This window comes from Pezoporus occidentalis, unplaced genomic scaffold, assembly GCF_034315485.1.
Source record: "Pezoporus occidentalis ecotype Australia unplaced genomic scaffold, CSIRO_AGI_Poc_V1 ctg43, whole genome shotgun sequence".
Lineage (NCBI taxonomy): Eukaryota > Metazoa > Chordata > Aves > Psittaciformes > Psittacidae > Pezoporus > Pezoporus occidentalis.
Genome location: NW_026915758.1, coordinates 195,410 through 211,330, shown reverse-complemented (window position 1 = coordinate 211,330; position 15,921 = coordinate 195,410). Strand labels below are relative to the sequence as shown.

The following is a 15,921-nucleotide window of genomic DNA, read 5'->3' as shown; positions in this document are numbered from 1 at the left end:
GATCCCAAACCAGTTATGGACACTCGATAAATTATCTGACAGCGTACCTGTCACAACCGCTCCACCTGAGCTAGCTCATTTCCTTAGGCTTGAAAACACAGGCAAAACTGAGCAATTTCCTCTGCCCATCAACCTGCTGACGTGTTTCCTCTTGTCCCAGTTGAGGTGGAGCTTTCCCTGGGAATTACCCCAGCAGCACCTGAGGTGTCAGCTGCCCACTTCAGAATTAGGAGCTGTATCCTACTGATGTGCTCAGCAGGGGCAAAAATGTGGTTTTAGCACTGAGATATGAAGACCTGGAAAAATACGATCTTATCTATAGAAAGGTCTTTAAGAGAATTTTAAGGCTGCGTTTTGGCATCTGCTGCTGCAGTCCCTGGGGCAAATTCCTGGCATTTCTGAAGTCCTCGAGTATTTTTACTGTTGACTTCATAAAAACTGGCACTTCATCCCCTGACTTCACATGTGGAGGGCCCTGAAATAACATGGTTAAAATATTTTTGTTCTGCAGAAAGAAGTGGCTCATGCAGATGTGCAACATAGTGGTCACAAAACCTGCTATATATACATCCGTTGCACTTTGTTGCTCAACTAAAGTCATCCTATCTCCAGGGAAATCCCCTGCAAGCCATGCAGTGGCAGGCCATAAAGTCTGTGCACGGAGAAGCGTATGTGCCCTTGGTGGATGGAAATGTTTCCCCTTCCCCATTTGACTGTCAGACATCACAAGTAGATTTTGATTTGTGCTTTGCTTTTTTTAAGTATTGCAAGGAGGGGAGGAATCTAATAAATCACAGAATCATAGACTCATGGACTGGTTTGGGTTGGAAGAGACCTTAGAGAACATCTGGTTCCAGCCCCACTGCCATGGGCAGAGACACCTTCCAGTAGACCAGGTTGTTCAAAGCCCTGTCCAACCTGACCTGCTAGTCCTGATAAATGTCCTGATAGTTACTAGTACTCCTGTGGGCTGATAAAAAACTAAAAAACCACTTGGTTTGGGAATACTAGGTTAAAAGTAGGAAATTAGGACAGAAGTGTGCTACTGGTTTTTAAGCTTCTGTGATTTGTATAAGAGGAAGGTTTGCTCATTCTTCCCTGTTTGACCTGATTTGTGTGCTGGCCACTGAGCTCAGTCCTCTCCCCATCCTCCTGCAGGCTGGGAGCATCTGGGGGGTGGTGAAAACCGCCACAATGAGCTTTGTGCTTCCCTCTCTTCAGCGACACATGGCAAAAAGTGGCAGCAGACAGCTACCAAGTGCTAGATGTTTGTCCATGGGTCCTGCCTGCCTCAAGCAGAGCAGTTCGGGTTGGGTAAGGGTGGCCCTGCAGTGTTGTGTGAGAGTGTGGGTAGGTCATGCTGGGAGCACAAGGTAGATGGGAGATCACTGGATATGGTGTCAGGGATGCCAAAAATGCTTGTCTTCTCTGGTTCATAGGAAAACTGTTTCATTTCTCATTAATGTTGCTATGGCTCATTTCTGCCATGGCTCAGAGTGCAGGAGCAGGAGAGTGTTAGTGATAGCAGGGAAAGCAGAAACTGCTCCCGGGTTTCTGATGGCATTTGTGCAGGGGACTGCTTCTGAACTCAGGAAGAACCTGCCAGAAGGCTGGATCACCCCTGGATGAGGTCTGGAAGACCACATGGGAACTTTCCTCTTTGCCATGCTGTGCCATGGGACTGTTGGATGCCAGACTGGCAGTTGCTCCTCATGGTCTCTTCTCCAGAGATCACCTTTTCAGACTTGCAGACTGTGACAGGGTCCAAGTCAGTACATCTGCCCTAAACTGAAGATGTGTAAACCCAAAACTGCTCAGGAGCAGTACATGGCAATAGGTGGGTCCACCAAGGGTGGCTTTTCCTGCTGCCTTTTGAAACCAGTCCTGTTCCTATATACACAGCAGGACACAGCAAGTGGCTTGTAGAATCATAGAATGGTTTGGGTGGGAAGGGACCTTTAGAGGTCATCTAGTCCAACCCCCTGCAGTGAGCAGGGACATCGACTAGATTAGGTTGCTCAGAGCCCTGTCCAGCCTGACTTTGGAGGAGCAGGAGAAGCCATTGCTGCTCAGCCCTACTTTCACAACAAAGAAGGGGGCAAAGTGGAGAGATTTGGGATATCTGGGTGTCCTGGGTTCAGCAGTAGCAGTCATGTTTTTTCCTTTGTGGTAGCTGGTGCAGTGCTGTGTTTTGACTTCCAGCCTGGGAACAGTGTTGGTGAAGCCGATGTTTTCAGTTGTTGCTAAGTGATGTTTACCCTGACCAAGGACTTTGTGAGGCTCATGCTCTGCCAGGGAGGAGGGGAAGCCGTGAGGAAGCAGAGATGGGGCGCCTGACCCGGGCTAGCCAGGGAGGTATTCCATACCACAGCACGTCATGGCCTGGGTGGGGGGTAACTGGGAGTTACCCGGAAGGACACTGGCTTCCGGGTGGAACTCGTTTTCTTGGCCGGTGGTATCGTATTCTCTTCCCTTGTTATTTTCCCTTATCATTGTTGTCGTTGGTGGTAGCGGTGGTGATTTGTGTTGTACATTGGTTGCTGGACTGTTCTTGTCTCAACCCGTAGGAGTTCCACTCTTTCGATCCTCCTCCCCGTTCCTCCGGGAGTGGGGAAGGGGAGAGCCCCGGGGCGGGGGGGAGGAACGGACCTCGATTGTTGTCAGCTCGGCACCACTCACTGGGAGTGAGTGAACAAGTTGTCTGACTGGGTTTAAACCACAACAGTTCTTTTTGGTGCCCAACGTGGGGCACGAGGGGTTGAGATAAGAACAGATCTGACTGGATTAATAGTCACTCGTCACAATGCTGATTTATTGGCTCTCAAGGTTGTTCCTCTTGATCTCACAGTTTCAGTATATCGTATCTTACTTCCATCCAGTATTTGCTGTATTAGTGTTTTTCAAGTGTGGGGCTTGGGCTAAGGTTTTTGTCCCATTGTACTTTATGGTAATGACTTGTAATACAATAGAATCATTGATCATGAAACTGATCTGGCTTATGTTCCCAGTGTGGTCACCACCTTTATACTTTGGGAGGTATATGATGGAGGTGCTTCGCAATTACACATCTTTTTTCTCCTTCTCAGGTGCTCAACCTGTGAAGGAAGACATCCTTTTACCCTCCTAGTCGTCCCCCCAGACCATTTACATTTGAGAGTTTTGAATTTTTTGAATGGCCTTTTAATGCTGTTGAGACTTGTTTGCTGTGATATTAGAACAGTTGGTTTTATATTTGGTACTGTCTTTTTAAATAAAAAAACAATTATTATGCTAGGTTATTTTGCAGAAGAAAAAATCATCTGGGCTTAAGGGCTTGAGTTGGATTTGGCTGCTGTGCATTGCACTAAATTCCCCTCGATGCCTTTGTGATAGATTGAATATACATATGTTGCTTCAGTGCGGAGGGCTTTTTTTAAGCTGCAGCAATGGTGGCAGCAACAACTGATTTTCCAGGAATGATTTTCATTCTGGTTTTTCCTCCCTTTCAGGTAAACTGTCACTGGAAGAGTTCATCAAAGGTGCCAAGAGCGATCCCTCCATTGTGCGGTTGTTACAGTGCGACCCCAGTAGTGCGAGTCAATTCTAATGAAAGGGGACAGTGTGTACAGAGAATCTCGGCTTGTGTCCTTCAAGCTTTGCTTGCAAATGGATGCCTTCTCAAACACCCCTCCACACCTCGCGGATAAAACCCCATTGCCAGATGTGTGTGTGTGCGTGTGTGTGTGTGTGTCCGAGGGAACCAGCGCTCGCTCCCCTCACTAACACCAGTGCAGCTCTCCTTCGGCAGCTCCGTTCCTGCTTCCCTGTAACATTACGATTCACTCCTCACAGTTTAAACATTAATCAAAAGGTATGTTTACATGCAGCTGCAAAAGAGTTCAAACCGCTGGTGAGATACCACTTCACTTAGGCCGTAAGAAGTAGTTCCCAAGAAGATGCTAGGTAGGACTTTAACCCGACATAGCAGATGGTAGATAATTTATTTTGCTTGAGAAATTACTAAGTTAAAAAAAACAACGGACTGAATGGAGTAGAAAGTTAAAAAAAAAAACAAAAAAAAAACAACAAAACAAAACAGAAAAAAAAACAGCTTTCCTGGGCATGGTTCCAGTTTTCTTTTTGAGGAAAATTGCTTGCACTTATCTAATGGTCTTTACTTTCTTTTAATATATATATAAATTATATATATATGGTGAAGTAAAATTTTAACTATTTAGGTCATCTATTTAAGGCGTAAAATAGAATTCAAGCCTTGTTTCTTCTAGTTGTCGGTGATTTATTCAAATCTTGGAGATTGTTTTTTTTTTGTGATATTTATGCAGTAGCAAATTGCTGTTCCAAAAGAAATGCATGACTAGCAGTTCGTGGATATTTTACTCTGTTTAATTCCTGAATGCAAATATTTGTTCATTTTTACTGTCAATCATTCCAATGTTACTGTATTAACAAAAGACCTGAAAGGAGTTCATCCTCATTTTGTATTTCTCAGTGGAGTCCTACTTTCTGGTGGTCGCTGCATTAAATGGCTTTTGAGTGCCCCAAGGTGACGTGACTCGCACTGCTGTTCTCCCTTTTGCTGTCAATATGTCTTGTGCATTCCAGTGTTATTTAATATCTGCCTAATGCCAAGAAATATTAATTGAAATAAAAGACTACTTTTCTTGTCTCTCCCTGTCTTGGTCTAACCCGTGCAGTAAGTTCCTAGCATCACACATTTAGGGGAAGGACAAGGCCAGCTCCTTGCCCAACATGTCCCTGTTTTGTCTGAGACACATTACCTTGTAAGTACATAGGATTTTTGGGGAGCTCACTGTTGCAGTGGTGTTAGTGCCTGTGGGACCCTGCTCAATCCCAGCTGGGTCCTGGTTGGAGGCAGCTCCTTGGTGAAGACTGCAGGAAGGTGACAGCTCAGTTTCTGATGGATGTGGAGGAGCTCAAGGCAATAAAGGAAAAGCTGCCAGCCCCATTAGCCAGGCTCTTGTGACCATGAATTTGCAAACTAAAAGTATCTCCATCCTGTCAGGTACTGGGTTTGTGCTGTTGGAATAACATTTGACATTAGTAGCATGAAAAGCAGTTTTCCCCACATTCATCAGGTTGGCAGGTAGCTGCTTTAAGCCTGTCCTCTCTGCAAATTAAACTATCAACAAATGATTTGGCCTGAGGTTAATGTTAAGGATGTAATTAAGGGATTTTTGCTGTGCAGGATTTCCTAGTTAGTGGTTAGGTGTTAAAACTTCTTTGATATTAAAAAATTGAGGTATTTTTTTCTGTATACAATGACCTAATAGTGGTTGGGTGTTAAACTTTAATGTTAAAAAAAGTTGGTTGCAATATCCAAATGGGAGTGTGTTGTTAGGTCAGACTTAGTCTACAATACAGGCTCATGTCAGTGCTGCCAAGCAGAAAAGCATGTTCACCCTTATCTCCTAGAAATTCAAATGTGAGCTATTAAACCAACAGTTCTTTCAACCACGACACCCTGCTGATGAGTGCAGCCCTGAAAGGGAGGTTGATCAGGAGCCTGCCTGCTTTCCCTGGCTGAGCCCAGCTTAAAAGCAAACTGTTGGAAAAAAAGATACAAAATTTCCATGGCTGCTTATAGTCTGTCTGTAGCTTACTTGTGCTCACACCCACTGGCTGTCTGCCGAAAGACGCTGTGGTGTTTAAGATGCTGCAGATGTTCTTAACTCTAATTGCTCTTCTTGCATAGTCTGGGTAGCAGTTGTTTAGATGTGAATCGGCCACCATGGGCTTTATCATCTCTCTGCACTTGGGAGAACGTGAAAGAATGTCTATAATCTTGCTGTGGGATGGTGCCTTTGAGAGGGACCACAGCTTTTGAATCTTGTTTGTGTGATCGTGCACTGAGGCAGGCATATTTTTAGTCAAGCAGTGCACAAGGTCTTTTTCTTAAGTACCAAGGATGTGAACACTGTTTTGCTGTAGCAGTTCTGTCATTCATCTGCTCTTGCAGGTGGTACTGGTTTTTACCTTTTCCACCTTTTCCTGACATCTCTTCAGATTTCCACTTCTGTCTGCATTGTGGCAAGTTTTCAGTAGCTGTTTAACAAAGCCTAGACTTTTCTTATTTGAAAAGAAAAAAGTACCTCCTTACCAAAGCTCATTTTGACCTTGTTTTTGCAGAAACAAGATGAAAGAATCTGAATTTCAGTGATCAAAACCATTCCCTTTTCTTTGACATTGTAATTTTTGCTCTGAAACATGCCAGAGTTTCCATGGTGGAGACACTGGGATTACATCCTGCTTCATCTGGCCTGATTTCTTCTGCCTTTCTCTTTGCCACTTTAAATTTTCCAGTCACAGGTTTTATTTTTGGGGGGAGGGGGGGTTGCCCCCACTGCTTTCCCAGCTTTTACGGAGTTTCTTCTTTTCAGAGCAGAGTGAATCGGCTCCATTTCAGAGAGGGGCTGGCACAGGATATGTGAGCAAGGCACTCCCATCTTGCCTTTTGGAAAGCAAGCAAGCAAAATTCCTAGTCAGTCATCATGCATGGCATCCTGGGGAGACAGGGTGGATGCTCTGAAGCCCAACCATGCTGAGCTTGTCAAAGGTGGCCACTGATAACAGGGAACCTTTTGATTACAGGCCAGCTAAGTACTGGAAAGGGCTTTATCTGCTGCTGCCAAGCAGCTCTCCTGAGAAAATCAGACTTGCTTCAGAGGCTGAAGTTTGTGCATCTACAGTCACTGGGTAACTTTGAACATCTTGGCTGAGGAGCTCCTCTGAGAACACATCTGCTTCCCTGTCTGGTAATGAGGATTAGGAGGGAGAGCAATTTTTAGGCTCATCCTCCAGGATGTGTTGTTTGAGAGTTGATCCTGGTAGAGTTCAAAAGCGATGGAGAAATCAGTGACAAGCTTGCAGAGCTTTACTGCTCATCAGGCTCCGTGGGTGTCTTTTGGGGAGGGACTGGTGCATAGAGGGGTTAATAACTTGCAAAATGATGTCAAGTGATTAAGAGGAAACTTCAGCTTCTTAAGTGACTTTGGTGTTTTGGTGAATTGTGTGCTTAATCAAAAGAGTCTAGCAAAAGTGGAGTTTTGCACAAAAAAAAACCCAAGCCCATCAGCAGGTCCATTTTTACCTCACTTCAATAAGCTATGTAATTATCTTCTTGCCACAGAGATACGTAGCACTCTGAAAGCTCTGGCTAATTACTACATAAACTCAGGCTTTTCTGTATGAATTGCAGGTCCTATTAAGCTAATTTGAAATTATGTCATTGCCTTTCAAATTAAGTTAGTGCCTGTCTGTTTGCAGCTTAACTCCAGCCTGGGTGGCAGAGGTGCTTGTGTTCAGCTTTGTGTTTCTCTGTCACTGGGTGCCTCCTTGTTTTTAAATAAGGCCCTTTGCAATGTATTTTTAGCATTAGTCTCTGAGTAATAAACTCCCCTGGGAGGAGAGGTGTTTCATTGAAAAGAAGGAAAAGGGCAGAAGAAGGAGATCAGAGCATCCTCCTGTGTAGGAGGCTTTGGAGATGTGCCTGCATCGCTGGGAGCAGTGTGCCTGCAAGCAGACCTTCAGAGCCGTGGGGGTAAGCCCACAGACACAAGTTGTGTGGGTTAATTTAATAGACTAACAGCAGGCTGGCCCTTCCTAATGGAGGAAGTTTATCCCAGACAGCACCTTTACTGCTTGCGCTGTCACTAGAGGGAATCGTCTCTCCCCTGAAGGTGAGGAGCACCTCTCTGCACACATTGCCACACCTCAGTGTTTGGTGCTATCAGGGCTCAGGTGAGTTCGGGCTGGTACCCTGGGTCATTCTCAGCTCCCCCAACCCCCCCTGCCTGTAGGGCTACAGCTCTGAGCACATTATTGATGGGTTTTCTACCTGGTGCCTGTTGCTGGGAACCATATCACTGAGCCCCTGGGTGCTGCCAGCTCACAGCTGTGCTCCTGCATCCCTGCCCCAGCGTTTTTTACATTTCCTGCACTGTTTTTTTCTGGGATCTTGGCAGTTTCCTTTACTTAACTGCATCTGACATGCAGCAGTGTGGAACTCGTTGCAGAAGGCAGGTCACACTGTAAGTCCAAGTTGGTCACATATATTATTACAAATACAACCAGTTACATCCTGGATGAAGTTTGTCTCTGTGTGCCTGCTCCTGACAGCCAAACTGTTCTGCACATAGTATGGTGTAAGTGAGGGAGCCTGTTTCTCTCCACTGATGCTGGCTGTACCTGCTTTTTTACAGCGCTGGGGATGGGGTTGCACTGCAGAAGAAAGCAGGAGGAGGGACAGGTCCTGCCTAAGGGTCCCATCCTGTCAAAGTCACCCACAGTGAAAACTTCCATTGTCTTTTCCATGTCAGAACACAGGTATCTTTCCAGATACTGTCCCACCCCCTCTTATGGAGAAATACAGAACTGGTTCAGAGAGTCCTATGCCTGCAGCTGGGATTTGTCTTCCATTTGGGCTGTTTCTACAGGGGCAAGATGTCTTTGTTAGCGTTTTTAGAAGTGTTTGAGAGCAGACAGGGGAAGGGCCATGGGCTGAGCAGCACAGCATGGAGCTGGGGAGCATCATCCTCTTGGGAACACCAGGAGCAGCAGGTGTCCCCTGGGTCTTCGGCAAGCCCAGGAATGCCATGCTGTACTGCTGCTCTCCCCGCTCCTTGCTGCAAAGCCTTAATGGCAAAAGGTGGTGGGAGAAGAAACCCTTTCTCCTCCTGCCAGACCCAGCTGATGAGAGCAAACATCCCCCTCCTGAGGCTCCAGTGATGACTGAAATTCTCAGCTGAACCAGGCTGCTGCTGAACCTGTATGGTTTTCCTCTTTATTTGGTTTTCAGTGCTTTCTTGGACCCTTTTCAGGGCAACTCATTGATTCCACTGCTGAGCGGATGCTGTGGGCAGCAGGCACAATGCTGGCAGCTGGTTCCTCGGAGAAAAGGTGAGTGCAACGAATGTGCTTTACATCCCATTAAGAATCAGGAACAAAGCACAAGGACTGCACATGCTTTCCTTGGAGAAAATAAAACAAACTCAGCTAATTTAGATGTTAGTGTTGCACAGACGTGGCTATTCCTGCGCTGGCTTCCTTATGAATTACTAATAACTGCAAGGCTCAGGACAAGCAGGTTTGATGCCTACTGAAGGACACAGGTAGCAGCACCACATGTGTACAGTGACACCAAGGAGCAAGGCTGCACACACACTGGGTGCAGTGCTGATGCTCTAGAATGGGGTTGCAGGTGCCAGGGTTCACGCCAACACTTTGGCATCCTCCACCTTGCCAGTGTTACACACAGTGGTGCTCCAGTGAGCTGCTGCTGCTGTTTCACCATGGGGAAACGTGGTCTTTGGGTGAACTGGCTTTGGTAGGCCCCCCCTGCTCCAAATGGGGAGTCCTATGGGCTAAACATAACTCTATATAAGCAAAGAACTTCATTTTTAAGCAGGAGTGGCTTAAGCCAGTTTAAAAACAGCCGTTGAACTCTCTGAGCTACTTGTCAGGTTTCACAGCCACTTCTTGCTAAACTGCCAGTGTTTTCAGCTACCCTTCTGGCATGCCACCACCAGCCCACTGCCCCCCGTGGGACCCAGTGACAGCTGTGTGGTACAGCAAGGCTCCCCAAGCCTCCCTAAAGCCCTCCTGGGCTCCAGCTCTTCTGCCAGGATCCCAAAGTCTTCTGTGACTGAGGCATCATGGACCACACTGGTGAAACCTGCAGGACTGCTCAATTGATGCAGCTCACCAACTCCAAGTCCGCTCAGCCCTTTGATAACTGCCAGTGCTGCTGCTGAAAACTAGCCATAAACAGGGAGAAAAGTTTGGGCTCTTTTCTTTTCCCTCGAGTGCAATACTTTCCCATGATGCCTATGAAGGGAGATGCTGGACCTGGCTGCATCTCTTGCACCCACCACACTGTACCCAAGTGATGCTCTCCAGGCAGCAGAAGCCAGGGCCACCTCAGTTGCTATGGCAACACCCAGAAAGAAGCCAGGAGTTTAATTGTTTTTTCCCTCTCAAAGCAAAGGAAAGGAACTTTCTTGAAGAAAGGTCTCTCTTAAAAACAACAGAGGAGACCAAAGCCCTCGATTCCTTTTCTCCACCATAGCATTCGTCTGACCAAGTTACTCTCAGGGCAATTGTGCTTTGCATTCCCCTGCATTCGGGGGGGGTGGGGGGGGGTGGACAGGGGACAACACTCTCTAGAATACAGGGGGGATTGTGAAGAATAATTAGAATGAGTTTCCACAGTCTGGTAACTGATTCTCAAAGTTGATGTTAGACCATCCCTCCACCAGCCAGCAAGGTTTGTGCTGTTCCTTGCATTTCCACCATCACTTTTCTAGTTTTAGCTCCTCCTTTACATGCTGCTTCCACCCAGCTACAAGTTTCCAGGCTCTTATTTAGCTTCTGTTGTCAAACTTCCTTTTCACGCTTGAGCCAGCACCAATTGATGGTAATTCCCACACCAGCCCATGCTTGCTGGGCTTGCGTGTGCCACTAATCTCAGCAAGCCTCCGCACAGCTGAACCTGCCTGCGATCAGGAGGCACAGGTGGCAGCGATGGGTCTTGCCAGTAAGAGTATCTCCTGCTCCTGGTTTCCTGTAGGACAGGGGACAATTTCGGACATACCTGGTTGTCAGCAGTTGTCATTGTGAGTGACATGAGCTGCCATGTCTCCTGAAAACCTTTTCTGTACAGGATCAGCTCTTTCAATCTACATGCACTTGCTTAGCAGTGAGGCTGGAGAGGTGCTGTCACCAGGGGTGGAAGCATGAGCATGGGCACTGACTTGGCACAAGCAATGTTGTTCCTTGCTGCATCACTTTATATTGCTTACAAGCACTTTCCTAAAGATCAAGCTAAATGTTCTGCCTCTGGGTTTGTCTTGTTCTCCCCTGGAATGAGCAACTCCCACCTCTGTCCTAGAGCAGACTCCTAAGTCTTCCTCCATCAGCTGCACAGCTCTGCCTTATGGGCTTTTTCCAAAGCAAGATTGCAGGTTGATTCCCTCCTCAGTAATCACCCTTCAGTCACCAGTCATTTCCACACCTTGTGGCAATAAGGACAAATTAGCACCTTAGATGAGAGCAAGGTGCTTCTAGAAAATGGGTTTAATTTCTAATGGGTTTTCTGAGAAGGAGCTGTCAACTTTGGACCAATTGGTTTCTCTGCTGCAGGTGTAAGAAGGAAAAGGGCATAAACAGGAAAAAATGGCACATCCCTGTTCTGTGCACAGCATTGATACAGAAAAACACTTTCTAAGTGCAGTGGGAGGCACCTGGGGGGCTTTGTGGTGGTCCCTGCCTGCATCCTGCCTTTACTTACGCCAGGAGCTAGCAGCCACAGAGGGTATGCTTTTCTGGATTGCCCAGCACCCTCTAAAGCTCACCAGCTCTACCAGGGGATTGAGAGGAGTTTTGGTACTTCACAGACACTGAAAGCACATCTTGGACAACTAAATAGTGATTGTCAATGTACTGGAGACCACAGGAATCCCCTGATGCATTCTGAAAGAGAGGATGGAGTCAGACAGCGAGAACCTGAGTAAACCGGGGCTGGATGAAACCAGGGCCCAAAGACATCTGCTCTGACTTTATGTTTCATACAGGTAAGAAGAGCTGAACTGAATGGATTTGACCCAGGCAAGTTTTTATCTTCATCCATATATGTTAGAGTAGCAAGAATCTTTTTCTGTCCCATAATAGTGGCATTTTGCTATTTATGCCACCAGCACGGCAGTGAGAATACAAGCTTCAACAGTTCATTTCCTTAAGCTAAAGTTGAAACCGTGGTCCCCCGCAGGCACGGGTGACAGTGAACCAGGCTATGGAGCCTGAAACACCACAGGGGAGGTTTTCCAACAGCCCACTAAAAGGAATAGCACAAATTATTCTGATCAGGTGGTGCCCGCTGAGTGCACCCAAAGGATGGGAGCATAACCTCTCATTTAACCAGCCTCTGGCAGACATGGTACCAGATTATTAGTAGTATTTCTTTTAATGACTCCAGGGCACAGTCTGAAAAGCTCTGGAGCGGTGAGCCTGATGTCTGAACCAGAAAAAAAGGGGAGAAACTACAGCAAAGTACAGGCGTTGGAGAACTCAGGATAAATGTGATGTGTTAGGGAAGAGACAAAATAGGAAGTCTTTAGAAATTGAAGTCTTGCCTGATCAATCTGTTCATGGTCTCTGCAGGAATGAAGATGGAACACATTCCTAAATGGTCTGAAAAAGGGACGGATGAATGGATGAATACACTGAGATAAGGAAGTTTGCTGATGATACAAGATTGTCTAAGATGATCAGAGATGGGGCAAAACAGTCCAGAAGTGTTTCTCCAAGCTGATGACCAAGCAATACAAACGTTAGTTATGGTACCTACTATTAACTGCAAAAAAAAAAAGGGACTCATAAAAAATATAGTTCTAACTATTCGTACACTTTGGGGTCAAGATTAACACGATATTAAGATCACTTTGGGTAATGGTCAGAAAATATGAGGTCAGTGCTCAACTTACACCACTAATAAGCTTTGGGGGAGCCTTCAGGTTTAAGATGCTACTGAGCTGGGCGAAAGGGTTCCTGGGCCTTCAAAACCTCCCTCTCGGGCAGAGCTGTCCCTCCCTATGCAGCCACGTGCCCATGTTTCTGTGCCCTTAGCTCCTCGTGACAGTTTAAACTTCCAGGCTCTTTACCTGGCAGCTGGTACCTGGCTGAATCACGTACACTGTGATCACACTGTCCTCATGCAGACCCCTGGCAAGCAGCTTCACAGCCAGCTAGTGCTGGCAGGGAGCGTTCTGATCAGCCCATCGTGACCCTGCAGCTAACACAGGCCAGCCACTCTGCTTGGTAATTTGTTCACCTCTGGCCTGAGGCTGGAGACAGCACTAAACATCTGCCACAGACTGCTGAGGGTGACGTCAATGCTCTCTTGTCTTAGGTCTGGTACTGGCTTTCCCAGAGATAAATCGTACTTTATTGCATGGTATTGCTGAGGACAAAAGAATCTCCTTAGGCACCAGCAGTTCAGCACTTAATACTCAGAGTAATGAATAGGTTGACCAGGGCAGCTTTTTGTCCCTTCCCACTTTGTCTTTCCTTTTCTGCTTTCTGCCTGTATACATGCACTCCAGCTCTTGGGAAGCAGGGTGGTGAAGGATCATTGCACAGAGCCCCTGGGCATTACAGGGAACAGCATTGGGAAGCCAGGCCAGCAGAGATGTGATCTGCCCCACTGGCATCATCAGCCCATGCAGAGTGGTTTTCCTCTCCAGGCAGTGACAGGAGAGGGAGAAACTCAGGACACATCTTGGGGTGCATCCAAGCCTCAGCTTACACCCAGGCTGATCAGTCCATTCCTGGGCTTGGGGTGACCTCCACTTTCCATATGCAATAAGCACTGTGAGACTTCTGGCTCCAGCCCTCCTTGAGCCATGGGCACTTGCCTGGCCCTGGGAAGGGGACATGGGTAGGAGCGCAGGGAGCTGGGCGCATCTGACGCAGAGGTTTTAGGCAGCCCTCACTCCAGCAGCCTGCCCTCACCTCTCAGCAGTTACGGATACTCCAGGGAATCTCTGCTGTGTCTTGCAACCCCCTGGACTTGGTGGCATCAGGCGGAAGGATGCCTGGGCTGCTGGCAACCCATCTGCAGGGATGCATCCTGGGCAGGGTAAGCTGGTGCTGTCTGCTCCCCACTTCCATCACCCCACCTCAACTCAAATCCAAAGGTTCAAGAGGTTACATTGTCCCAGCAGGCACAGTTTCCCTCAGCACAGGTCAATTTATTTGCTGGTAATAAAGACATTTCCTCTTTCCCCAGCAGTGAAGTGTGCGGGCAGTATCCATGGTCTTGGGAAGGTCCCAGACCTGAAGGCCTTCGACTGCTGAGGAGCAGGTGGCAGCAAACACCGGTTCCTCCTTCTGGGATTAAGGATGGAGCGTCTGAAGCGAGGTCCTAACGCGGGCTGTTGCTGCCACCTAGCCATGCCTGCTGCTCGGGCGCAGCACAGCCCTCCCCACACACCGCTTTCAGTCTGTTTTCCATGCGGGTTACTGGGGTTTTCCTTTCCTTTTAAGGTCTCTGCGTTCAGCCCACCCTTTCTAAGTTTGCTGCCATAGGTGCTGCAGTACCTGGGGCCAGGACACGCAGCTGCTTGGTGACCAAACCAGCGTGGGACATACCAGCTCTCCATGGCCATAGGCTGAGTGTTGAGGGGCCACGCTTGTTGGGTTACATCCTTTCACCCTCCGTGCCTTGATGCTGGCATGGACATGCGACCCAGCAGATCTCCCATCGCCCTGCCCAGTGTCCTAATCCTGAAGCTGGGAATGGGTCTCTGCTTTTGAAGCTGTTTGTTCCCCTCAACATCCGTAGCTATCAGCTGACTGGGGAGGACGAGTATGAATGGTGTCCCCAGGCTGATGGGCAGCACGTTCAGCTGGGGACACAGGGAAACTGTTTCAGGAAGGTGGGATGACATTTTATGAGGGTCAGGGCTTCTGGGTGAGGAACCTTCTTCACACCATGGAGCAGGATGTGGCTCTTTGCTCCAGCAGCCACACTGTGGCTTTGATTTAGCATCCATTGTCGCTTCTTCCCCTCCCCTTCTTTTTTCTGGGGCAGGAATGGGTCCTCTCTCCTCAGCAGCTCCCCAGAGGCAGCTGCCCAGTTTAGATCCATTTTAGCAGTGGAGCAAGGGCACCTCCCCAAGCAGAGCCTCAGCAGTGGGAAGGTAGCCAAGGTGGTGTTGACAAAACCTGCTGTTGGACCCAGGGCACTGCACTGTGGGGCCCAGCCGCACAGCACTGCCAGGCCTACAGGGGAGCAGGGTGAGGACACCCATGCTTAGATTGGAAGGGGGTTCAGGAGGTCTCCAGCCCAAGCTCCAGGTTCAAGCAGGTCAGGATCAGCTGCAAGGTCAGCCTATGGTTGCTCAGGACATTGGTCCATCACGTCTCTAAAGCTCTGGCAATGGGGGCTGGCCAGCCCCAGCAGCAGCCTGGTCCCTTCCTGGCTGTCCTCATGGCGCAAGATTCTCCTTGCACCCCAACAGACCCCCTGGTTCCAGCTTGTGTCCACTGCCACTTAACACCAGCAATCCTGCAAGGCTGCTCCACAGAAGACAGCATAAATCAGTTCCATGGATTTACTCCAAAACAAAACTCCTGACAGCAGCAAACCTAAATTAACCCCAGGAGCAATAGTGGAGAATAAAAAAGGTCACAGAAATAGCTACTGGAAGATCCAAGCCTCAGCCTGGGCTCCAAGCAGGAAGCTGGAAGCTGACAGGACATTTGAGGTAATGTTTAATAAACAAAAAAAGAAAAAGCCACTCATTTTGAAGTTTTCTGTATTAAAAACCTCAAATCCTCTCTTTCCTATTTCCGTGAATGGATGGGAAAGGAGCCTTGTTTGTTGGGTTTTTTTTTTGAGCTGTGCAATACTGTAATTATTACTCTGTACATACTTTTCCCTTGTACTTTCTTATTTGCATTTGTTCTCCCTAATACCATCTCACTCATGCTGTGGTCTGACATGGGGACTGTGGGATCCATTTGAAAGCTTTCCATTCCTCTCCTCTTTTCTGCCTCCCCTGGCTCTGGCAGTGGGGATTTTTGTTGCCTTCTTTGCGCTGAGCTCCATCTCCCGGGCTTTTGCTGGGCTCATTTGTCACCACTTCCTTAACTGCTGGAGCATCTCCATTGGCCCGGGTCTGCTCCGCTTGCAGTAAGGAGCGATCATCCACCAGGTCATGAAGCCCACATGGCGCACATTGATGGGTCCTGCAGCACCTACCTCTGGGGAGCCTAGAAAGGCACCTTGGCAGGCTGCAGGAGGAATTCCCCTCCCTGCATCAGCAGCCTCCCGGCGAGCTGGAATTTCTTCTGCTTTTCACTTTGGTCAGACACTGTAATGGCTTAATGCGAGTTTTGACTGCA

At 47.8% G+C, this 15,921-nt stretch overlaps 1 protein-coding gene across 5 annotated transcripts in view; it reads left to right on the top strand.

Moving 5' to 3' along the window:
• HPCAL1 (hippocalcin like 1) overlaps positions 1 to 4,666 on the top strand; it is an 85,792-nt gene extending 81,126 nt beyond the window's left edge. For all 5 annotated transcript variants that reach the window (XM_062634516.1, XM_062634512.1, XM_062634514.1 and 2 more), the window contains one exon: positions 3,489 to 4,666. In XM_062634516.1, coding sequence (XP_062490500.1) covers positions 3,489 to 3,586 — 98 coding nt within the window. In that variant the 3' untranslated portion in view covers positions 3,587 to 4,666. The remainder of the gene's footprint in view (positions 1 to 3,488) is intronic.
• The last annotated feature ends 11,255 nt before the right edge of the window (positions 4,667 to 15,921 follow it).